Raw genomic sequence first — 24,234 nt, forward strand, 5'->3', positions numbered from 1 at the left:
TTTCAGCTGGAACTCATTCCAGTTCTCTGGGGGGGGGGGGGTCACACCTTAAGTCCTGCCTCCCCTCAACTTTTTAAGATCTCACTTTAGGGGAGGGGATCCAGAAAGTGAACCTTTACTCTGTTGCACGCCAGTCCCCCACCCAGCCATCTTTCTGCTTGGTTTCCTTGCCCAAGTCCCCCCACCCCCTCCTGTCTCCTGCCTCCCTCCCCCATCATGTTGCTGCCACAGCCTCCTCTCCAGCCTGCTTGGGCTGCAGCCCAGCCGCCCTGCCTGGCCGTCTTCCCTGGCCCCCCCTCTGCGGCTCTGTGCTGGCCCCACCCCCTGCCCCCCCCTTGGCCAGGTCCCTGATCCGCCTGTGGGCTGGAGGTCAGGTGCACGGTACAAGGCCCCTGGGGCCCGGACAGAGCACAGCCCCTCGCTCCTGCACGGTCTTCCCCTGGGCTTAGCAGACGAGCCCCTGGCGGAGGGCATGGGGGTGGGCTGCCCCACCAGGTAGGTGCTGGGGTTCCAGCCTGAGAGCCCTCCCCCCAACCCAAACCCCCCTTCATGACAGACTCCAGACCCAGAAGGTCTCCACCCCACCCCCACCTTCAAGGCTCCAAGTCAGAGTCCACCTCCTTTTGCTGCCTCTTTTTTTTTTTTTTCAATTTTGATCTTTGTTTATTATTGCATAGAGACAGAAATTGAGAGGGGAGGGGGAGAGAGACAGACACCTGCAGCCCTGCTTCACCCTTGTGAAGCTTTCTTCCTGCAGGTGGGAACCAGGGGCTTGAACCCGGGGCCTTGTGCACCAGGTGCACCACCACCTGGCCCTTTTTTCCTGCCTCTTTTTGGCCCTGCACATCCATCCTCTCTCCTGTCCCTACCATGCAATCCTACACTCGTCTCCATTCCTGTTTCCCAAGTTCTCTTGGTCTTTTCTTTGTCCCCACTTCAACCTCTGGCCCCCTCTCTGCTCTTCCTGCCCCCGCCCCATCTTTATTCCAGATCTCGGCTTCTAGATTCCTCTGGATCTCTGTCTCCTCACCCAAGTCCCGTGATCCTTACAGTGTTTCTCTCTAACTTGGGGGTCCCCTCTGCATCCCTTTTCTTTTTCCAGAGCAGTTGCTAGACTCCAGTTTATGATGGTGCTGGGGGTTGAACCTGGGACTTTCGGTGTCTGAGGCATGCAAGGCTTTTTTTCACAACCATTATGCCGTCTCCCCAGCCCTGTCCCTTTCCAAACCTAGGTGTCTTTATCTCTGCCCCACACGCCCTCCTGCCAGTCTTTACCCTTCATCCTGGATCCCAGACCCCATGGGATGAGGGGGGGAATGGCTAGAGAAGCCCTCCAGAGTCTGTCTCTGTGTGTGTGTGTGTGTGTGTGTGTGTGTGTGTGTGTGTGTGTGTGTGTGTGTATATGTATGTGAGAGAGAGAAGTTTCTTTGGGGGGGAGGGAGGCGGGGCCCCTTGGCCCCAGATTAGACAGTGACTTTGACACCAAGTCCACGCACTTTAAGCCCTGGCTCCTTTATATGGAAACATTAAGCTGTTCTGGTAGGTCAGGTGGAGATGGAGAGGTTGGGGGGAGGTAAACCTTCAGACTCCGAATCCTTTTCCCTCCTGTGAGGTGGGAGGCATTTGGGCCCCAGCTGTGTCTAGGACGTACACGGCAGCATGGCACCCAGGGGACCCTTGGGAAAAAGACCCCATCTGATCTGTGAAAGGACTGAGGACAAGGTGTTGCAGGCAGAGCCCCAGAGGAGAAAGGCTCAGTGTCCCGCATCCCCCATGGCTCGGCCTTAGCTTCTGAGCCTGAATCCCAGCCTGCCATGTGGGGCATGAGCCAGGCCCCCAGCACCCTGCCCGAGCCACCCAGGTGAGCAAGTGGCGGACGGGCTTTCCCGCGGTGGGTGACAGCCCACTCAAGGTCACTGGGCTCGGACACAGCAGGTGCCATGGCCGGGAGTGAGGCCAAGCCCATAGCCTGCGACTCGGGACCTAGAACTGGGCACCGCAGGAGCTGGCATGTCTCTCTAAAGCCCCCTGGGATTGAGGGGAATCACGGGGGCACTCAGTGCCTGCTGATTTCCTGTGGAAACTCACCCAAGTTTAAGGATGGTGGGCAGGTCAGTGAGAGGACCCCCACACCCAGCCTCCCTGCCATCTCAGTCATGGGGGACTCCAGGCTAGAGACGTAGAGGTTGGATGAGGACTTCAAACCTGGCCCCTGAAAGACCAGTCTTCCTTCCGTCTTTGGGTTTTTTTTTTTGTTTTTTTTTTTGCCACTAGTGTTATCACTGCAGCTCGGCGCCTACACAACAAACCCACCACTCCTGCTGGTCCATTAGTCTTGCCTTTATTAATTAATTTTCTTGTAGAGGCAGCAAAATACAGAAAGAGAAAGTAAGACCTGTAACACTGTTCCACTATTTGTGAAACTCACTCCCCCCCCCCAGGTGGGGGACCAGGGGCTTGAACTTGAGTCTTCTCACATGGTAACATGCTCTACCCAGTGTGCTGCTGCCTCACTTTATTTTTAATTATTTTTTGCTTGTTCTTATTTATTGATTTATTTTTAGTATCTTTATTTATTGAATAGAGACAGCCAGAAATTGAGACGGTAGGGGAAGGGAGAGAGACATCTGCAATCCTGTTTCACCACTCGCAAAGCTTTCCCTGTGCAGGTGGGGACTGGGGGTTAAACCCGGGTCCTTGATCATTATAACATGTGTTTAACCAGGTGCACCACCAGCCAGCCCTCTTTTTTTTTTTAAATTTATTTCTTTTCCCTTTTGTTGCCCTTGTTGCTTTCCATTGTTGTTGTAGTAACTGTTATTGATGTCGTCATTGTTGGATAGAACAGAGAGAAATGGAGAGAAGAGGGTTAAGACAGAGAGAGGGAGAGAAAGATAGACACCTGCTTCACCGCCTGTGAAGTGGCTCCCTTGCAGGTGGGGAGCCGGGGGCTCGAACTGGGATCCTTACGTCAGCCGCCTAACTCCCCTTTTTTTTTTTTTTTGTTTCTTGCTTCTTTTTACCAGTTCTGGTTTATGGTGGTGCTGGGGATTGAACCTGGGAATTTGAAGTCTCAGGCATGAAAGTCTTTGTAGAACTATTATACTATACTCCACCCCCCTCCCCTGCACCCCTTCCCAAGCCACCAGGTATTAATTTGGGTGGAGAGGGGAGGTGCAATGAATGAAACTCTGAACTCTGAGGCATGGGGTCCTAAGTTCAAGCCCCAGCATCACATTACCAGGGTGATACTCTGGTTCTCTCCTCTCATTTTCATTAATAGACAGACAGACAGATGCATTCGGGGCATTAGGTGGCACCTGGTTGAGCTCACACATTACCATGTGCAAGGACCCAGGTTCCAGCCCCTGGCCCTCACCTGCAGGAGGAAAGCTTCATGTGCAGCGGAGCAATGCCATGGTCATGGTTTTCTCTCTTTCCTTCTCTCCCTCTCTATGTCTCTATCAGAAAAGAAAGAGGGTTTGAGGAAGGCTTCCAGAATTGGAGTCATAGTATAGGTTCAGAGCCCAGTGATAGCCCTGGCAGGGAGGGGGAAAAAGTGTTAGTTTAGGCTGGCAAGGTACATCACCTGGATAGTGCATGTGCTTTGTCGAACACAAAACACAACCCAGGTTTGAGCCTGGCCACTGCTGCTCTGAGGAATCTCAGTGCTGTGGAATCTCTGTGTCTGAAAAAAATGGCTCAGAACAGTGCAATCTCAGTGATGATGACAAATCAGATTTATTAGCTTAACTGAAAACAGAAAAACATGAGACAGAACCAGAGCATCAATGAATGAAACTCTGAACTCTGAGGCATGGGGTCCTGAGTTCAAGCCTCAGCATCACATTACCAGGGTGATGCTCTGGTTCTCTCCTCTCATTTTCATTAATAGACAGACAGACAGATGCATTAAGGGCTGGATGGTGGCACCTGGTTGAGCTCACACATTACCATGTGCAAGGACCCAGGTGGTCAGATTCAAAGCAACTTGCTTACAAAACCTGCACTCTGCCTGCTTAATCGCCTCCTAGTCACCAGCCCTCCCCCCCGTAAGTGTTGGTGGGTTTTATTCCCATTCCACAGAGGGGTAAACTGAGGCTCCAGAAAAGTCCCCAGTGTTGCCAGGGCCCATCATGGCTCCACAACAGCAGGGTCAACACCACACTTTACAGATGAGGAAGCCAAAGGTCAGGCTGGCCCCGCAGCCTGGGACCAGTGTAAGGATCCCGGTTCGAGCCCCCCCCCCATCTGCAAGGGGAGTTGCTTCACAGGTAGTGAAGCAGGTCTGCAGGTGTCTGTCTTTCTCTCCCCCTCTCTGTCTTCCCCTCCTCTCTCTATTTCTCTCTTGCCTATCCAACAATGAACAACATCAACAATGGCAATAATAATAACCACAACGAGGCTACAACAACAAGGGCAACAAAAGGAGGGGGGATGGCCTCCAGGAGCAGTGGATTCATGGTGCAGGCACCGAGCCCAGCAATAACCCTGGAGGAAAAAAAAAGAAAGAAAGAAAGAAAGAAAGAAAGAAAGAAAGAAAGAAAGAAAGAAAGGAAAGAAATATAACACGCACACACATCACACAAGTTACACATTACTGTGCACAATTCAGTGATTTTGGGGGGGGGTTATATTCACAGTCCTACGACCATCACCACAATCCATTCTAGAACATTCCCATCACCCCAGTAAGACAGCCTGGAGTTCTCTAGCTCCCTCCTCTCCAGTCCCAGAAACCTCTCATTTAATTTCTAAATCGGTTCTCATAAATGAGAGTAAAACGCTCGGGGCTGTCTCTTGGCAGCTGTCTTCCAGGCCATGTGAGTCGCGGCCCCTCAGCCCTCGCTTCCTCTCACGGCCTCTGGCGGCCCGGCCCAGCGGGGTCTGTCTAGACCACACTTCAGTCTCCGGCTGGTGGCTGCCTGGCTGCTGGCCGCTTCCAGCTATTGTCAGTGGTGGAGCAGCCAGGAGCATCACGGCGCAATCCCCTGTGTGAACGCTTGCTTCCATCTCTCTCCGTTAGACCTTTCTGAGTGGGGTTCAGGGTCCTAAACTGAATCAGTTTACTCAAAGAACCCCCAGGAATGCCGTGGTACAATTTTACATTCCACCAGGAAGGAGTACACGCAGGTGCCCATTTCTCAAAATCTTTGCCAACACTTTTTATCGGTTAAGAGATCCCCCCCATTGGGAGTCGGGTGGGAGCGCAACAGTTAAGTGCGTGTGGCGCAAAGCACAAGGACCGGCATAAGGATCCCAGTTGGAGCCCCTGGCTCCCCACCTGCAGGGGAGTCGCTTCACAGGCGGTGAAGCAGGTCTGCAGGTATCTGTCTTTCTCTCCTCTCTGTCTGCCCCACCTCTCTCCATTTCTCTCTGTCCTAACAACGACAACATCAGTAACAACAACAAGGGCAACAAAAGGGAATAAATAAATAAAATAAATTAAAAAGTGTTATTCAAGATCCTTTCCCCATTTTTAAAACCATTTTTATTGTTGTTGAGTTATAAGTATTCTTCATCTATTTTGTGCCAGGGGGATGAATTTGAGGCCTCCTGCATGTGTAATACCACTGAGCTGCCTTCCTGGTCCAATTTCCTGAATTTTTTTTGCCTCCAGGGTTATTGCTGGGGATCGGTGCCTGCACTACTGAATCCACTGCTCCTGGAGGCCATTTATTCTCTTTTGTTGCCCTTGTTGTCTAATGTTGTTGTTGTTATTGTTGTTATTGCTGTCGTTGTTACAGACGTCAAGAGAGGAAGGGAAGTCAGAGGAAGAGAGAAAGATAGACACCTGGAGACCTGCTTCACCGTTTATGAAGCGACACCCCTACAGGTGGGGAGCCGAGGGCTCAAACTGGGATCCTTAGGCCAGTCCTTGCACTTTACGCCATATGTGCTTAACCCGCTGCGCTACCGCCCGGCTCCCAATTGCCTGTATTTTTAGGGAGAAACACCAAAGTCTCTCGTCCATGGCACCCCTTGGTGTTCTCAAGTGTTGCCTAGGATTGAACCCAGAGCCCTGCACACAGTAAGCTGTGTGATCTATCTGATGAGTTGCCCACAGCAGCTTTTTAATATATACATATATATATTAGGTACAAAATTTCTTAACTATATGATTTGAAATTGTTTTATTATCTTTATTTGTTGGATAAAGACTGCCAGAAACTGAGAGGGGAAGGGGATGATAGGGAGAGAGACAGAGAGACACCTGCAGCCCTGCTTCACCACTCATGAAGCTTTCCCCCTGGAGGGAGGTGGGAACCAGGGGCTCGAAACCGGCTCCTTGCACGCTGTAACATGTGCGCTCAACCAAGTGCGCCACCATCCACCCCCTTAACTAGATTATTTGCAATTCATTTCTCCCACTAGTAGGCTGTCTTTTCTCTTTCCTGTTAGGGTGCTTTGATGAAGACCCAGGTATCACATTTGTTTGTTTGTTTTATAGCACCAGGGCCTCAAAACCTCCACCACACCTGTGTTGACTTTATTCTTCTTACTTACTTTTTTTTTTTTTTTGCCTCCAGGGTTATCACTGAGGCTCAGTTGCCTAAATTGTGAGTCCACTGCTTCTGTGGCCTTTTTTTTTCTTCCCCCAATTTTTTGGATAGGACAGAAAGAAATTGAGAGAGGAGGGGAAGATAGGGAGAAAGACCTGCTCCACCACTTTTGAAGGACTTCCCTGCAGGTGGAGAGCCGGGGGCTTGAACCGGGATCCTAGTGTTTCATACTATGTGTGTTTAACCCAGTGTGCCACCACCCAACTCCCCTTACTTTATTTTTTGGTTATCACTTGGGGCTTCACTGCTTCAGGCTGACTTACTTATTCATTTATTTTTACCAGAGCACTATTCAGTCCTGCTCATGGTGATTGATGCTGGGGATTGAACCTGGGACCTTTGGTGCCTCAAGCATGAAAGTATTTTTGCATAAATATTGTGCAGTCTCCCCAATCCTCCAGGTTGACTTTTAAAAATATTTATTTGTTTATTTATTCCCTTTTGTTGCCCTTGTTTTATTGTTGTACTTATTGATGTCATCGTTGCTAGATAGGACAGAAAGAAATGGAGAGAGGAGGGGAAGACAGAGGGGGAGAGAAAGATAGACACCTGCAGACCTGCTTCACTGCCTGTGAAGCGACTCCCCTGCAGGTGGGGAGCTGGGGGCTCAAAGTGGGATCCTTATGCCGGTCCTTGCGCTTTGTACCACGTGCGCTTAACCCACTGCGCTACCACCCAACTCCCAAGGTTGACTTTTTCAGACAGACAGACAGAAAGATACCACAGCACCACAGCTCCCTTCGGTGTTGTGGGTGCTGATTCCATTCTGGGCTGAAACATGGCAAAGGCAGTGTTTTCACTGGTGAGGTGAGCTATCTTGCAGGTTCTTTTGACTGTGCTTTTAAAGAAATTTATTTATGAAAGAGATAGAGAAAAACACCTTTAAAAAAATTATTGAATAAAAGACAGTCAGAAATCAAGAGGAAAGAGGGAGACAGAGAGCAAGAGAGACAAAGAGACATCTGCAACACTGCTTCACCACTTGCAAAGCTTTCCCCTTACAGGTTGAGTGCACTCAACAAGGTGCTCCACCACCTGGCCCCTCAACCAACCAACCTTCCTTCCTTCCTTCCTTCCTTCCTTCCTTCCTTCCTTCCTTCCTTTCTTCTTTCTCTCTCTCTCTCTCTCTTTCTTTTAGATAGAGAAGGAGGGAGACAAGGAGGGTGAGAGGAAGAAGCACCCAGCACCTGAGGTTTTCCCCTGCGCAGCAGTGATCCCATGTGGTGACAGGGCCCAAGCCTGATAGGACACACAGGATTCCCAGTGAGCTCCCTGCCAGCAAACACCCCTCATCTCTATGTTTTCCTCTTGTTGCTTGTGCCTTCTGAATCTACTGTTTGTTCCTTTAGTGTCTGGGCCTGAATGAGGGAAAGGGGTGACAGACACAGAGAGATGTCTGCAGCCCTGCTTCACCATTTGTGAAGCTCATACACGCACAGCCCACATTCACCACTGATCTACCTCCCCAGCCTTGAACCTCTTTAAAACAAAATTGTTATGAGGGGCTGGGTGGTAGCGCAGTGGGTTAAGCGCACATGGCGTGAAGCGCAAGGACTGCCATGAGGACCCCAGTTTGAGCCCCTGGCTCCCCACCTGCAGGGGAGTCGCTTCACGGGCCGTGAAGCAGGTCTGCAGGTATCTCTTTCTCTCCCCTCTCTGTCTTCCCCTCCTCTCTCCATTTCTCTCTGTTCTATCCGACAACAACGATAGCAATAAAAACAACAATAACAACAACAACAATAAACAACAAGGGCAACTAAAGGGAAGAAATAGCCTCCTGGAGCAGTGAATTCATAATGCAGGCACCAAGTCCCTGGAGGCAAAAAATATATATATTATTATGTAATGAGAATGAGACTAGGATACGAGACTAGGATACTGCTCAGCTCTGGCTGATGGTGGTGCTAGGAGTTGAACCTGGGACCTGGAAGCCTCAGGCAGGAGTCTTTTGGCAGAACCATTGTGCTGTCTCCCCTGCCTTGAGCCAAGGTGGACCCCAGAGGACTAGCTCACCTTCGACACTGACACCTTACTCAGAAGCAGCTAGCAGCCAGAGTGGCCATAGGGGACTCCGGAGTTAGTGGGCAGCAGCCCCAATGTGGGCAGGCTACAGGAACATTCTGTGTTTCAGTTCTTCACCTAGTCAAACGGGGCTCGTAACCCTAGCCACTGAGGGTTGCTGCTGTGAGTTTCAAATGTGTAAATTCATGCAAAATACTCACAACAGGGTCTGGAACTGGATAAACCACTGTAATTATGCGGCACTTGCTCTAATGTTGCTATGGCAACAGTATTTATGGCGACTTGAATATCTCCTATAGGATTATTGCCACTGTTGAGGCTCGGCTTTTTTTTTTTTTTTTTTTTCTTTTTTTTAATCAGAGCTCTGCTCAGTTCTGGCTTATAATGGTGCAGGGGGATTGAACCGGGGACCTTGGATCCTCTGGCATGAGAGTCTCATTGCATAACCATTATGCTACTTACCCCTGCCAGGCTCTACTTTTCTGACTTTTAAAAAAAATTCTTTTATTTTCCCTTTTGTTGCCCTTTTTTTTAATTATTGTTGTTGTAGTTACTGATGTTGTCGCTGTTAAATAGGACAGAGAGAAATGGAGAGAGGAGGGGAAGACAGAGAGGGGGAGAGAAAGACAGACACCTGCAGACCTGCTCCACTGCCTGTGAAGTGACTCCCCTGTATGTGGGAGCCGGGGGCTCGAACCGGGATCCTTTTGCCAGTCATTGTGCTTCGTGCCACATGCGCTCAATCTGCTGCACTACCGCCCGACTCCCTACTTTTCTGACTTTTACGGTAATAGTTTTAGGCAGTGATAGAGCACAGGACTAGCGAGCACAAGGTCCTGAGTTCAATACCAGACACAGCCCTCTGCATGCTCTCACTTTCACAGTAATCACAGTCAACAGGCGTCATCCAGATCCACAACAATCGTGTCCTGCTTAGTTGTGTGCAGGGCCTAGGTTCTCGCTCATCCCCCACTGCACTCAAGCGAGGGAAATTCTAGTTCTGTGGGGAGTGTGTCTGTCTGTCTGTGTCTCTCCCTGTGCAGCCAAAATAGTTGGCTTGGAGCGAAGCCCTGGAGATGATAAATTTACCAATTCACCCCCTAGATAATAACCACTCTAGAAGTGAGGAGGTCGCATGGCTCAGTGGGAATAAAAAGCACACGCTTAGCACACAAGAGACCGTGTGCTTAACCACCGGCCCCAGATACGATGAATGGAGTGGTACTCTGGTCGCTTTTCTCTCTCTCATTTATTTATTTATTTATTAATTTTCCCTTTTGTTGCCCTTGTTGTCTTATTGTTGTAGTTATTGTTGTTGTTATCGATGTCATCGTTGTTGGATAGGACAGAGAGAAATGGACAGAGGAGGGGAAGACAGAGAGGGGGAGAGAAAGACAGACACCTGCAGACCTGCTTCACTGCCTGTGAAGCGACTCCCCTGCAGGTGGGAGCCAGAACTCAAACCAGGATCTTTACGCTGGTCCTTGCGCTTTTGGCCACATGTACTTAACCCACTACGCTACTGCCCAACTTCCTCTTTTTTTTTTTTTTTTGCTTCCAGGGTTATTGCTGGGGCATGGGGCCTGCACCATGAATCCACTGCTCCTGGAGGCCATTTCTTCCCTTTTGTAACTGGTTGTTTTTATCATTGTTGTGGTTATTATTATTGCTGCTACTGATGTCATTGTTTTTGGATAGGACAGAGAGAACTGGAAAGAGGAGGGGAAGACAGAGAGGGGGAGAGAAAGACAGACACCTGCAGACCTGCTGCACCGCCTGTGAAGGGACTCCCCTGCAGGTGGGGAGCTGGGGGCTCGAACTGGGATCCTTACGCTGGTCGTTGTGCTTTGCACCACGTGTACTTAACCCGCTGTGCTAAAGCTCGATCCCCCCTCATTTTTTAATACACACACACACACACACACACACACACACACACTTGCCTCCAGGGTTATCACTTCACTACAAACCCACTGCTCCAGGAAGCCATTTTCCCTATTTTTGTTGCCCTTGTTGTTATTGTTCCCATTGTTGTCGTTGTTGGATAGGACAGAGAGAAACGGAGAGAGGAGAGGAAGACAGAGAGGGGGAGAGAAAGACAGACACCTGCAGACCTGCTTCACCACCCGTGAAGTGACCCCCCTGCAGGTGGGGAGCTGGGAGCTCAAATTGAGATCCTTACACTGGTCCTTGTTCTTCATGCCATGTGCGCTTAACCCACTGCACTACCACCACACACCTCCAAAATATTTTTTATTTGGGTAGAGACAGAAAGAAATCAAGAGGGTGTTGGGGAGATAGGAAGAGAGACAAAGAGACACCTGTAGCACTGATTTGCCACTTGTGAAGCTTTCCCCCTGCAGCTGGGGGGCCGGGAACTTGAACCTGGGTCTTGTGCACTCAACCACTTGTGCCACCACCTGCCCCACCCCACCCCACCCCACCCCACCTCTTTTCTCCCTTCTCTCTCCTCATTACAAAAAGTATTTATGTGGCTGGGGAAATAACTATCAGACTTTCATGCCTGAGAGTCCTTATGCCATCACCAACCTCCCAGGCACCCAAGTGGGCTCTCTCTCTAGCTCTTCTCTGTTTCATGTGACTCTCACACATATATGTAATAAATATCTAAAAATAACAACAATTAAGGGACCCAGCGGTAGCGTGCTAGGTTATGATGTGCAAGGAGCAGAGTTCTAGTTCCCTGCCCCTAAGAACAGGGAGAAAGCTTCAGGAGTGAAGTAGTCACGCAGGTGTCTCTTACTCCTTTTCTATTGGTTTCTGTCTCTAGCCAATAAATAAAATAAAATGATAACTTAAAAGTAAACTTTCTCTTTTTGCCTCCAGGTATACTGCTGGGGCTTGGTGCCAGCACTACAATCCACTGCTCCTGGCTGCCCTTTTTCCATGTTATTGGGTAGGACAGAGAGAGATTGAGAGAGCAGGAGGAGGCAGAGGGGGAGAGACAAAGAGACACCTGCAGATCTGTTTCACTGCTTGAGAAGTGACCCCCCTGCAGGTGGGGAGCCGGAGGTTGGAAGCCGAATCCTGGTGCAGGTCCCTGTGCTTGGTACTGTGTGCTTAACTGGGGGTGTGTCATCGGTGGCCCAGCCCCCAAAAGAAATTTACATTTCTTTTTTTCAGGGTTATTGCTAGGGTTCAGTGTCTGCACCATGAATCCACTGCTCCTGGAGGTCATTCTTTCCCATTTTTGTTGCCCTTGTTGTTATTGTTGCTATTGCTGTTGGATAGGACAATTACCAGCCTTCCCATAGTCACTGCAACAGGCTTCACAGGTGACTTTTTCCTTTTCAAATCTATTCAAGACCTCCTGCTTGAGAATCCACTGCTTTATCCACTGCACCATCTCCTGGGTTTCTTCTTTTTTTATTTTTACTTATATTTATTTTACCTGAGCACTGCTCAGCTCTGGCTTACGGTGGTGCAGGGGATCGAACCTGGGACTTTGGAGCCTCAGGCGGTAATGGTTTGCATAACCTTTATGCTATCTACCCCTGCCCCGTTTTTTTAAATTAATTTTATTTTTGAGAGAGATGCAGAGAGAGAGAGAAAGAGAGAGAGAGAGAGAGAGAAACACCAGCGCACTGCTCAGCTCTGGCTTACGGTGGTGCGGGGGAGCCTCAGGCATGAGAGCCTGTTTGCATAACCATTATGCTGTCTCCCCGGCCCCGCTTTTTATCTTTATTTGTCGGATAGAGACCGCCAGCAATCCAGAGGGGAGGGGGAGACAGACAGACACCTGCAGCCCTGCTCCACCGCTTGCAAAGCTTTGTCCCTGCAGGTGGGAGACCCGAGGCTCGAACCCGGGCCCCTGTGCACTGCAGCGCGTGCACTCAACCGGGTGCGCCCCGGCCCGGCCCCGACTTCTCCCGCGGTGTGTACAGAGGGCACCTCTTGCTCGGCTCGTCACCAGCAGGAGTCGCTCTGCTTCAACTCCCCAGCCGGGCCTCGCCTCTGACGTCGCTGCTTCTTCCCGCAGGCAGGGGGCGCCCGCCCCCCGCTAGGCCGAGGCGAGGCGGTGCCCCCGCCCAATGGGCCTGGCCAGGGCCCTGCGCCGCCTGAGCGGCGCCCTGGAGTCGGGGGCCGGCCGGGCCGACGACGAGGAGGCGGCGGGGCCCGGGCTGTGCCGCAACGGCTGGGCGCCCGGCCCGTCGGGGGCGGCGGCGCGGCGGCGGCGCGGGCGCTTCGTCAAGAAGGACGGTCACTGCAACGTGCGCTTCGTCAACCTGGGCGGCCAGGGCGCGCGCTACCTGAGCGACCTGTTCACCACGTGCGTGGACGTGCGCTGGCGCTGGATGTGCCTGCTCTTCTCCTGCTCCTTCCTCGCCTCCTGGCTGCTCTTCGGCCTGGCCTTCTGGCTCATCGCCTCGCTGCACGGCGACCTGGCCGCGCCGCCGCCGCCCGCGCCCTGCTTCTCGCAGGTGGCCAGCTTTCTGGCCGCCTTTCTCTTCGCGCTCGAGACGCAGACGTCCATCGGCTACGGCGTGCGCAGCGTCACCGAGGAGTGCCCGGCCGCCGTGGCCGCCGTCGTGCTGCAGTGCATCGCCGGCTGCGTGCTCGACGCCTTCGTCGTGGGCGCCGTCATGGCCAAGATGGCCAAGCCCAAGAAGCGCAACGAGACGCTCGTCTTCAGCGAGAACGCCGTGGTGGCGCTGCGCGACCACCGCCTCTGCCTCATGTGGCGCGTGGGCAACCTGCGTCGCAGTCACCTCGTCGAGGCCCACGTGCGGGCCCAGCTCTTGCAGGTGGGCGGCCATGTCTCTGCCGCGGGGCGGGCCGGGAGCCCCAGGGGGTTGTGGGAAATGGAGGCTTGAGCGGCCCGAAGGGAGCGTGGACTCCATTTCCCAAAACCCTCCGCGGGAGAAACCCACCTTTTAACCTTTGGAGGCTTCCCAGAGAAGTTCCATAGGGACCTGGATGGTGGAGCCAGGACTACAGTTCCCAGCAGACTGTTCCCTCCCCAATTTTTTATTTTTATTTTTTATTTATAAAAAGGAAACACTGGGGAGTCGGGCTGTAGCGCAGCGGGTTAAGCGCAGGTGGCGCAAAGCACAAGGACCGGCATAAGGATCCCGGTTCGAACCCCGGCTCCCCACCTGCAGGGGAGTCGCTTCACAGGCGGTGAAGCAGGTCTGCAGGTGTCTGTCTTTCTCTCCCCTTCTCTGTCTTCCCCTCCTCTCTCCATTTCTCTCTGTCCTATCCAACAACAATAATAACTACAACAATAAAACAACGAGGGCAACAAAAGGGAATAAATAAATAAAATAAATATTTAAAAAAAAAAAAAAAGGAAACACTGACAGAAACCACAGGACAAGAGGGGTGCAACTCCACACAGTTCCCACCACCAGATCTCCGTATCCCAATACCTTCTCCTGACAGCTTTCCCATTCTCTAGCCCTCTGGGAGCATGGACCCAGGGTCGTTGTAGGCTGCAGAAGGTGGAAGGTCTGGCTTCTGTCATTGCTTCCCCGCTGAACATGGGCGTTGGCAGGTGGATCCATACTCCCAGCCTGCCTCTCTCTTTCCCTAGTGGGGCAGGGGCTCTGGGGAAGCGGAGCTCCAGGACACATGGATGGGGTTGTCTGCTCAGGAAAGTCCGGTTGGCATCATGTCAGCATCTGGAACCTGGTGGCTGAAAGAAGAGTTAACATACAAAGCCAAACAAATTCTTCCCTAACCCCCCACATTTTTTATTTATTGGATAGAGACAGTCAGCAATCGAGAGAGAAGGGTGAGATGGAGGGGAAGAGAGACTGCTTCACCCCTTCCAAAGCTTTACCCCTGCAGGTGGTAGCCGGGGGGCTTGCACCCAGGTCCTTGAACATTGTAACATGGGCGCGCTCAACCAGCTGCACCACTACCCCCCACCCCCAGCAGCCTTTAGGACAGCCCATTTTGTGACGTGAGAATGGAGACAATTTTAAACCCAAGGAAGGGCTCTCAGAGCACTTCTTTCTGAAGACCTGGGTTTTCTTTTTTCTTTTTTTTCTTTTTGCCTCCAGGGTCATTGCTGGGGCTTAGTGCCTGCACTACGAATCCACTGCTCCTGGAGGCCATTATTCCATTTTTGTTGCCATTATTATTGTTATTGTTGTCATTGCTATCGTTGCTGGATAGGACAGAGAAATCGAGAGAGGAGGGGGAAGATAGACAGGGAGACCCCTCTGCAGGTGGGGAGCCGAGGGCTCAAACTGGGATCCCTCCGCAGGTTCCTGTGCTTCTCACCATGTGTGCTTAACCCAGTGTGCTGGCGCTTGGCCCCCTGAAGACCTGGTTTTGAAACAGACCTCGAGATGGAAAGAGGTTTCTGTGGCTTGAAGATGAGAGGAAAGGGTCCATCGTGTCGCGTATAAAGACTCCATACTAGGGAGTCAGGCAATAGCACACCGGGTTAAGCGCATGTGGCGCAAAGCGCAAGGAGCAGCATAAGGGTCATGGTTCGAGCCCCCGCCTCCCTACCTGTAGAGGAGTCGCTTCACAGGCGGTGAAGCAGGTCTGCAGGTGTCTGTCTTTCTCTCTCCCTCTCTGTCTTCCCCTCCTCTCTCCATTTCTCTCTGTCCAATCTGTCTAACAACTACAACAACAAACAAGGGCAACAAAAGGGAAAATAAATAAATAAATAAATAAAAGACTCCATATTAGGATAAGGAGATAGCATAATGGATTTGCAAAAAGACTTTCATGCCTGAGGCACCAAAGGACCTAGGTTCAATTTCTAGCACCACTATAATCCAGAGCTGAGGGACTGGGCGGTAGTGCACCAGGTTAAACTGGTTAAATGCACATAGTACAAAGTTCAAGGATTCGCCCAAGAACCGGGTTCAAGCCCCCAGCTCCCCACCTGGAGGGAGTTGCTTCATAAGTGAAGCAAGTCTGCAGATGTCCTTTTTTTAAAAAAAATATTTTTTTATTTATTAGATAGAGACAGAGAGAAATTAAGAGGAAGGGGGAGATAGGGAGGGAGAGAGACAGAGAGACACCTACAGCCCTGCTTCATCACTCATGAAGGTTCCCCCCTTCAGGCGGGGACCAGGGGCTTGAACCTGGGTCATTGTGCACTGTAATGTGTGCACTTACAGGTGTCTTTTTCTTCCCCCCCTGTCTCTCCTCCCCTCACAATTTTTCTCTGTCCTATCCTATTATTTAAAAAATGGAAAAAAATGACCTCCAGGAGCAGTGGGTTTGTAGTGTGGGCACTGAGCCCCAGCGATAAACCTGGAAGCAAAAATATTTTTTAAAAAAAGTAAATAGATAAATTAGACTTCACAAAAGCATTTAGGAGTCAGGGAATCTTGACTGGGTGGGTCAGTCTCTCCCAGTAAACTGTGGAGCGCTGACTTGTGGTTTGGAGCCCATAGGTGGGGAGAAACTATCAACAACTGGTCTAAAGGTGGCATAATAGTAACCCCCCCGCCCCCCCCTCCCCACCACACGCACACACAAGCACACATACACAGAGCTCCCTGCGATGGAGGAGCTTGTAGCTGGGTTGCATGCGCGCGCGTGTGTGTGTGTGGGGGGGGGGAGGGGGGGGGTGTTGGGTTATCCAGAGGCTGTGGTAGAATACAGGCATTGAACCTACATTGTCATTCTAGTTTCTCTTTCTCTGGCCACTTGCTAAAAGCCATTTCTTTCCCTCTGTTCCTCCAATTGTGGTTGGATGTCATTCTTCTGTTATCTCTCCCTTGATTTCTGTGGCTCTATATGCCAACACTACTCTCTCTTCTCCTCACTTCTTCCATTCTGTTTTCTGTCCCCAAACCCTCTGCAACTCTGTCTCTCATCCCCTGTCTTTGTCTTGGGTCTCCAGCCCTCTTTCTCTAGCCTCCTCTCCCTGGGTCTTCTCACTGCTTCTCTGTGGGGATTCTGTTCTCCTTCTCTGCATATCCGTTCCTTTTATTTTTTCTCATGATCTCTGTCTCCATTCTCTGCCTTCTCCCTTGGCTCTCCCCCACCTCTTGCTGCAGCCTCGAGTGACCCCGGAGGGTGAGTACATTCCACTGGACCACCAGGATGTGGACGTGGGCTTTGACGGTGGCACTGACCGCATCTTCCTGGTGTCTCCCATCACCATCGTGCACGAGATCGACTCTGCCAGTCCTCTGTATGAACTGGGCCGTGCGGAGCTGGCCCGGGCCGACTTTGAGCTGGTGGTTATACTTGAGGGCATGGTAGAGGCCACAGCAATGACCACCCAGTGTCGCTCCTCCTACCTCCCTGGGGAGCTGCTCTGGGGCCACCGTTTCGAGCCAGTCCTCTTCCAGCGTGGCTCCCAGTACGAGGTGGACTACCGCCACTTCCACCGCACTTATGAGGTCCCAGGAACGCCGGTGTGCAGCGCCAAGGAGCTGGACGAACGTGCGGAGCAGGCTTCCCACAGTCCCAAGTCGAGCTTCCCTGGCTCCCTGACTGCGTTTTGCTATGAGAATGAACTTGCTCTGAGCTGCTGCCAGGAGGAAGAAGAGGAAGAGGAAGCCAAGGAAGGGGACAGAGTAGAGGCTGAAGATGGGGCTGCCAGCCCCCGAGTGCTCACACCCACCCTGACACTGACCCTGCCCCTGCCCCCATGATGCCAGTTGGGGTTCACTCACTCATCCCTCCCCTTTCCCACTGCTAGCAAGGAGGAGAGATTGGGGACTCTCCTGGGAAGGGGCCGTGTGTTACCAAAGACCAACAGGCCTGCAGGTAACTCATTAGCTGGTCAGGTTTTGCCATGCCTCATGGTCTCACCAGGGGTATAATGGAGCTTAATTTCTCTGTGTCCCATGCTCTCTCATAAGGCCCTTTCATCACTCTGATTCCTGAGTCTCACTGGAACAGAGAGATCTGGAATTCAGGAACACTCACGAAGCAAGGGCTGGTGCTTCTCTAGAGTTTTCTATATAGCTGCCTTGAGCTGTGGAGCAGGACCTGGAATCAATTTTATTGACTCCCTCCAGGGGAGGAAGCCAGTGATTCTGGAGTAGCTAGAAAGACCAAGAATTTAAGGACGTAAGATTCAAAGGACTGTTGTTTCTAGAGTCAGCCAACCAAGTAGTAAATTGTGTTTCTCTAGACCACCAAAGGAGGGCGAGTTATTGAATGAATGCTCTATTCAAGACTCTTCAAGACTATTGAGCGACCAGCAACAGAGAATGTTGATTACTATTCAAGACTCTTGAGTGACCAGCGACAGAATGTTGATTCCAAGTCAAGATCAAAAAAGTTCTGGAATACCCAAGTTGAGATTCTGTGATTCTGGATTGGCCCCAGAGGCAAGCTGGTGATTTTAGGAACAGACTTGACTGAGAAACTACTCCAGAAACAAAAGAACTGTTTCTAGAATGCACAAAATGATGGCAAGTCTGGATCTAGAAGGAGGTGGGGTTCCTTGATGTGTGAGAACACTGAACCACAGGCTGTAGACTCCAATCAAGGAGATACTCTGAGTGATGCTGCTAAGTGATCCAGAGGTGGTTTTCTAAGTGCCATTCTAGAATATCCAAAGGACTCAAGATCCTGTGGCCCTAGATTGATCTCGAGTCCAAGGGGGTGGGGTGGCAGCTCTAGATGCCCAAGATCTACTGGTTCTGGCTTGCTCCAGTGAAGTGGAGAATCTTGATGCTGATTCTAGATGCATCTGTGATTCTGACATGCCAAAGGAAATGGAGGCTCCAGGGATTCAGAGTTGTCCATTAATTATCAAAGCCTGAAAGCTCTAGGAGGCACTTTCAGGATTTGATCAGCAGCATGTCTGGGCTAACCTAGCAGGTGAGAGCTCAAGGCAAACTCTGGGTAACAGGGCTAGTTAGTGGACAAGGGAGGGGAGAGGCCCGAGGCTGAGAGGTCTACATGCTTGGAATTGTACACCTAGTGACGTGTGTCTGCTTCTTAAAGGTGTTATACATGTGTGTATCACATATATATATATGTATATGTATATATATATATATAATATAAATACAAATATCTATTTTTTTTTCCTCTAGCTCCTACAGAAGTTTAAATATTAAGCTTGGGGTGAAAGAGATAGCATAATGGTTATGCAAAAGACTTTCACGCCTGTGGTTCTGAAGTTACAAGTTCAGCCCCTTACACCACCATAAGCCGGAGCTGTGTGGTGCACTGGATAAAAATAAATAAATAAATAAAAATAAAAAGATTAGGGAGTTGAGCGGTGGCATAGTGGGTTAAGCGCACATGGCGCGAAGTGCAAGGACCAGCATAAGGATCCCGGTTCGAGCCCCCAGCTCCCTACCTGCAGGGGAGTCGCTTCACAGGCGGTGAAGCAGGTCTGCAGGTGTCTGTCTCTCTCCCCCCTCTGTCTTCCCCATCTCTCTCCATTTCTCTCTGTCCTGACAACGATGACACCAATAACAACAATAATAACTACAACAGCAAGGGCAACAAAAGGGAAAATAAATAAGTATAAAAAATTAAAAAAAAAAGATTAAGCTTGAATTAATGATGAAGTGTTGTGCATTTTTTCCCCAATGGGACTTTGTGGATGTGCAGTTCCACTGTTCTCAGTGGATTTATTTATTTATTAGATAGAGATAGAAACTGAGAGGGGGGAGATAGAGAGGGAGAGAGACAGAGAGACACCTGCAGCCCTGTTTCACCACTCATGAAGCTTTCCCCCTGCAGGTGGGAACCAGAGGCTTGAACCTGGGTCCTTGCACACTGTGATGTGTGCGCTTAACCAGGTGTGCCACCGCCTGGCCCCTCAATGGACTTCTTTTCAACACAAAGGGAGAGGAAGAGAGAGAGAGAGAAGAGGCACCACAGCACTGATCCACTGTCTGTGGAGCTGCCGTTGACATGGTCCGTAGGGACTCCAACGTGGTGTCTGGAGCTTGAAGCCAGGTTCTCCCTCATGGGAGTATGTGCCCTATTGGGTGAACTGTCTCCCAGTCCCTAACCAAGGTGTAATGGAATCTTTTACATGAATTCAGGAAGTGGGCCAGAGAGCCCATTGGCTCGCTGACATCTTGTGATGTCTGTGGCACCACATGGGAGCCCCCCCAGCACCAAATAAAGTGCTCTCTCTTTTTTCTTTGTCTCTCTCTTTGAATGAAAAAGCTGCCTGGGAGCAATGACATTTTACATGTGAGGTCCCAGTACTGAAAAGAAGAGGAGGAGGAAGAAAGAAGGGGCTGGGTGATGTCATACCTGGTTGAATGTACATGTTACAATGCAAAAGGACTCAGGTTCAAGCTCCTGGTCCCCAACTGCAGGAGGAAAGCTTCAAGAGTAGTGAAGCAGGGCTGCAGGTGTCTCTTTGTTTCTCTCCTTCTCTAGCTTCCCTTTCCTCTCCATTTCTGTCTCTATCCAATAATTAAATAAAGGTAATAAATTTAAAAGAAGAAGAAAGAAGAACTGGGAGATGGCAGGTGTTGGTAAATCCAGTCCAGTTCCCTTACATTGCATATGCCAGACTGATGCTCTCGGGTCCAATCCCCCCCCCTCTCTCATTAGTAAATTAAAATACATATAAGTAGATTTTTAAGAATGAAAGAAAGACAGGGGAGATAGCATAATGACTATGCAAACAGACTCTCAAGCCTGAGGCTTTGAGGAGGGAGGGAGGTTCAATCCCCCATACCACCATAAGCCAGAGCTGAGCAGCACTCTGGAAAAAAAAAAAAAATGGAAAGAAAAAAGAAAGAAATCAGACTGGGGATACAGCATAATGTTTATGCAAAAAAAAATGTTCATGCCTGAGGCCCCAAAGGTCCCAAATTCAATCCCCCACACCACTGTAAGCCAGAGCTGAGCAGCACTCCGGTTCTTCTTCTTCTAGCGTTTGCCCTTCTTCTGTAGCCAGTCAACAGCGTCAGGTTGAGCCTGATGTAAAGTTTCGAGACCTCCTTTGAATCTGGAGAGGTGGCAGTCGTTGACTATGTGGGTCATAGTCTGTCTGGAGCCGCAGGGGCAGTTCGGGTCGTCTCTGGCTCCCCAGCGATGGAACATAGCGGCGCACCGGCCATGGCCTGTTCGATAGCGATTGAGGAGGGCCCAATCATAACGTGCTAGGTCAAAGCCGGGTTGACGCTTGCAGGGGTCTGTGATGAGGTGTTTGTTCTTTACCTCAGCTGACTGCCAGCTCTGTTTCCAAGAGACTGGAACAGAGAAGTTCAGTGTAGGCGTAGGGGACCAGATTGGGTGACGAGACGTCAAGCGTCGGACAGGGTGGGCGAAGATATCCGCGTATATTGGCAGGTCCGGTCGAGCGTAGACGTGGGAAATGAACTTAGATGATGCCGCATCCCGACGAATATCTGGCGGGGCGATGTTGCTAAGAACTGGCAGCCATGGAACCGGGGTGGAACGGATGGTTCCAGAAATGATCCTCACTCCGGTAAAAAGCAAAGAAAAAAAAAATCCAGGAAACTTTGCTGTAAATGCAACTCTGCCCCAACTCCCCAAGTGGTGACTTAGGGCGAATCACTCCATGCTCTTCATCTTAGTTTCCCGTCTGTAGAAGTGTAAGTAGAAGTGGAATGTTGGAACTTCAATTTCTCCAAGGGACTTTCCACCAGGGTGGCTCCCCACTTCACTGAGGATGGCCGGGAGTGGTGGGGTGGTGACAGACCTCAGGTGAGTCCCCAGCTCTCTTGGTGTGTTTCCAGAGGGCAGCTGAGTTTCAGGGTTGCTCTTGGTGGCTGACTCTGAACCTGGGCGTCTGCTGTGTAGGTGGGGGTTCAGAACCACCTTTTCCCTTTCTGGCTGTGAGTGCCAGGGCATAGTGGGTGCTGAGGGGGAGACCTAGCCCCCCAGATTGCATCACCGGAAGCCCTAATGGTATGTGTGTTTCTGGGGTGTGGGTTCACCGGCCTGGACTCTGGCCCAGACGGTTATCTCCCTAAGTGCCTGGCAGGCTGGGAGCCAAGCACAAAAGGAGCCAGTGCCAGGCAGAAGGAAGTGTCCCTGCACCGAGGGCAGGAACCGTCACTGCCTGTCAGCCTGTCCAAGTACTGCATCAGCCTTTGTGCCCTCTTTTGCCTCCCCCCTCCCTTTATCCTTCAGAATCCCTTCTTAACAACCGGATGGGATTAATTAGCTGGATACAATCTGGGGTAGGGACTGGGTGTGTGTGTGTGTGTGTGTGATGGGAACGCTGCAAGTGTGGAGATGCATATTAAATTGCAAGCTAGAAGGACAAGGAAAGAGTTCTTGGGGGCGGAGAGACTGCAGCCTGAGGAGGCGGGTAGGGCCAGCAGATTCTGGGTTCCACTTGGGGAGAGGAGGACAGGACCTGGGCTGCCAATAAAGGTCACTGAGGGGATTAGGAGGCTCCGTGTCTAATCTGTCAGTTTAACTAGGTCCTGGCCTCGAATCTGTCCCCACCCTTCTGGCCCAGGAATGGGCCAATGAGGACACAGCCCAGACACCTCCTGAGACCTGATTAGGCACCTGCCCATGACTGGGGCACCTGGGTTCTCATGCCCAGACAGACCTGCACCTGCTTCGCCTCCATCCACTGACCTGGAGTGAGAGTCCAGGCAATGGGGAGGGGTCTGGGGTGTGAGAGGACTCCCTCATTCTGCACAGGGAGGAGAGTCTGAGAGGAGGGAAAACACTCTAGGGGCAGGACAGAAATCCAGAGAAGTGGGTGATGCTATACTGAGGCGAGGAGTTTCAGGGCGAGAGGGAGGAGCCTGAGAAGCAGGGGGCACTATGAATTCAGGAAGGGTTGTGACTTCATCCTCCTTGACCTTCTTCCCCTGCTGTATTTTCCATAACAGGCACCAGTTAGCATACCATTTTATATGGAAGAATAAGTAGGCTTTTTGATATTTATTTTTTAGCTTCTTTATTAACAGTAAAGTACAAGTTTTCCACATTACAGGGTTTTTTAAATATTTATTTTATTTATTCCTTTTTGTTGCCCTTGTTGACCACATTACAGTTTAAGCCCCACTAGGTCCTCCTCTGCCATCATGTTCTGGGACCTGAACCCTCCCCCCACCCCAGTCTTTTATTTTGGTGCAATGTTTTTGTTGTTGTTGTTGTTTTGTTTGTTTGTTTTAGATTTTTAAATAGTGGTCTGGAAGGTGGTGCAGTGGCAGTGGACAAAGTGGTAGACTTGCAAGCATGAGGTTCCCGGGTGGATAACTGGCACCTCACATGCCACAGCGATGTTCTGGTGTGTGCCTCCCATCAATCAGTAAACAATACCCTAAAAAAATATTTTGTTTACTACATATGAAAAAGTGTTTCTTGAGAGAGAGAGAGAGAGGAGAAAAAAAAAAGTCAAGCCCGAGTATCACTCTGGTACATGCAGTGGTGAGGACTGAACTCCGAACCTCAGACATGAGTGTTCTGCACTCTACCAGTTCAGTTATTTCCTTGACCTTAGTTTAAGTGTATTTATTTACTTATTATTGGACAGAGACAGAGAAATTGAGAGGGGAGGGGGAGGTAGAAAAGAAAGAGACAGAGACACCTGTAGCCCTGCTTCACCACTTGTGGAACTTTCCCCCTGCAGGTGGAGACCAGGGGCTTGAACCTGGGTCCTTGCGCACTGTAATGTGTGTGCTCAAACAGGTGCAGTACCCTTTTTTTTTTTTTACTGAGATTAGAAGCGACCCCCCTGCAGGTGGGGAGCCGGGGGCTCAAACTGGGATCCTCCCTACGGTCCCTGTGCTTTGCGCCACGTGCGCTTAACCCGCTGTGCTACTGCCCGACCCCCTCTTATTATTATTATTATTTTATAAAAATCTTTATTTGATAGAGACAGAAGTCAAGAGAGAAGTGGGAGAGAGACTCCTGCAGCCCTGCTTCCCCACTGTAAAGCTTCCCCCTGCAGGTGGGGGCTGGAGGCTTGAACCTGGGTCCTTGGGCATAGTAACATGTGCGCTCAAACAGGTGCGCCACCACCTGGCCCCCCCTCTTATTTATTATTATTATTATTATTTTTAATATTTTATTTATTCCCTTTTGTTGCCCTTGTTTTGTTGTTGTCGTTATTATTGTTACTGTTATTGATGTTATTGGATAGGACAGAGAGAAATGGAGAAAGGAGGGGAAGACAGAGTGAGGGAGGGAAAGACAGACACCTTCATATCTGCTTCACCGCCTGTGAAGCGACTCCCCTGCAGGTGGGGAGCCGGGGCTCGAACCGGGATCCTTCCGCCGGTCCTTGTGCTTTGCGCCATGTGCGCTTAACCCGCTGCGCTCCCGCCCGACTCCTCCTGCCCTCTTGCTCTCTTAGTTTTATAAAACGTCACACACGTGAGTTCAGAACTCCTGGCCTTTTTTTTTTTTTTTTTTTTTGATAGGCAGAGAGGGGCACGGTAGACAGCATAATGGTTATGCAAACAGACTCTCATGGCTGAGGTTCCCACGTCCCAGGTTCAATCCCCGCACCACCATAGGCCAGAGCTGAGCAGTGTTCCGGTTTAAAAAAAAAAGAGAAAGAGAGAAAGAGACCACAGCACTGAAGCTTTCTTTCTTTTTTTTTTTTTTTTTTTTGCCAGAGCACTGTTCAGCTCTGGCTTATGGGGGTTGCGGGGGACTGAACCTGGGACTTCGGAGCCTCAGGCATGAGAGTCTCTTTGCATCACCATTATGCTGTCTACCCTCCCCTGAAGCTTTCTTTAATGCTGTAGATGTCCAGCTCCAACTCGGGTCTTATGCATGG

General features: G+C 50.6%; 1 protein-coding gene across 1 annotated transcript; it reads left to right on the plus strand.

The window, feature by feature from the left end:
* Nucleotides 1–364: 364 nt before the first annotated feature.
* On the plus strand, nucleotides 365–18,510 carry KCNJ14 (potassium inwardly rectifying channel subfamily J member 14). The gene is made up of 3 exons (XM_060173716.1): nucleotides 365–495; nucleotides 12,586–13,351; nucleotides 16,577–18,510. Exons 2-3 carry the CDS (start codon nucleotides 12,638–12,640, stop codon nucleotides 17,177–17,179), a joined length of 1,317 nt encoding a protein of 438 aa, XP_060029699.1. The 5' UTR covers nucleotides 365–495; nucleotides 12,586–12,637; the 3' UTR covers nucleotides 17,180–18,510.
* Nucleotides 18,511–24,234: the final 5,724 nt, after the last annotated feature.

The sequence above is a fragment of the Erinaceus europaeus genome, chromosome 2 (assembly GCF_950295315.1).
Source record: "Erinaceus europaeus chromosome 2, mEriEur2.1, whole genome shotgun sequence".
NCBI classification, from domain to species: domain Eukaryota; kingdom Metazoa; phylum Chordata; class Mammalia; order Eulipotyphla; family Erinaceidae; genus Erinaceus; species Erinaceus europaeus.

Bases quoted from the DNA above. Each gene is read 5' to 3' on its own strand.
- KCNJ14 (XM_060173716.1), top strand. From the start codon at position 12,638: ATGGGCCTGGCCAGGGCCCTGCGCCGCCTGAGCGGCGCCCTGGAGTCG. The intron at 13,352-16,576 runs GTGGGCGGCCAT...CTCTTGCTGCAG, and splicing joins TGCGGGCCCAGCTCTTGCAG to CCTCGAGTGACCCCGGAGGG.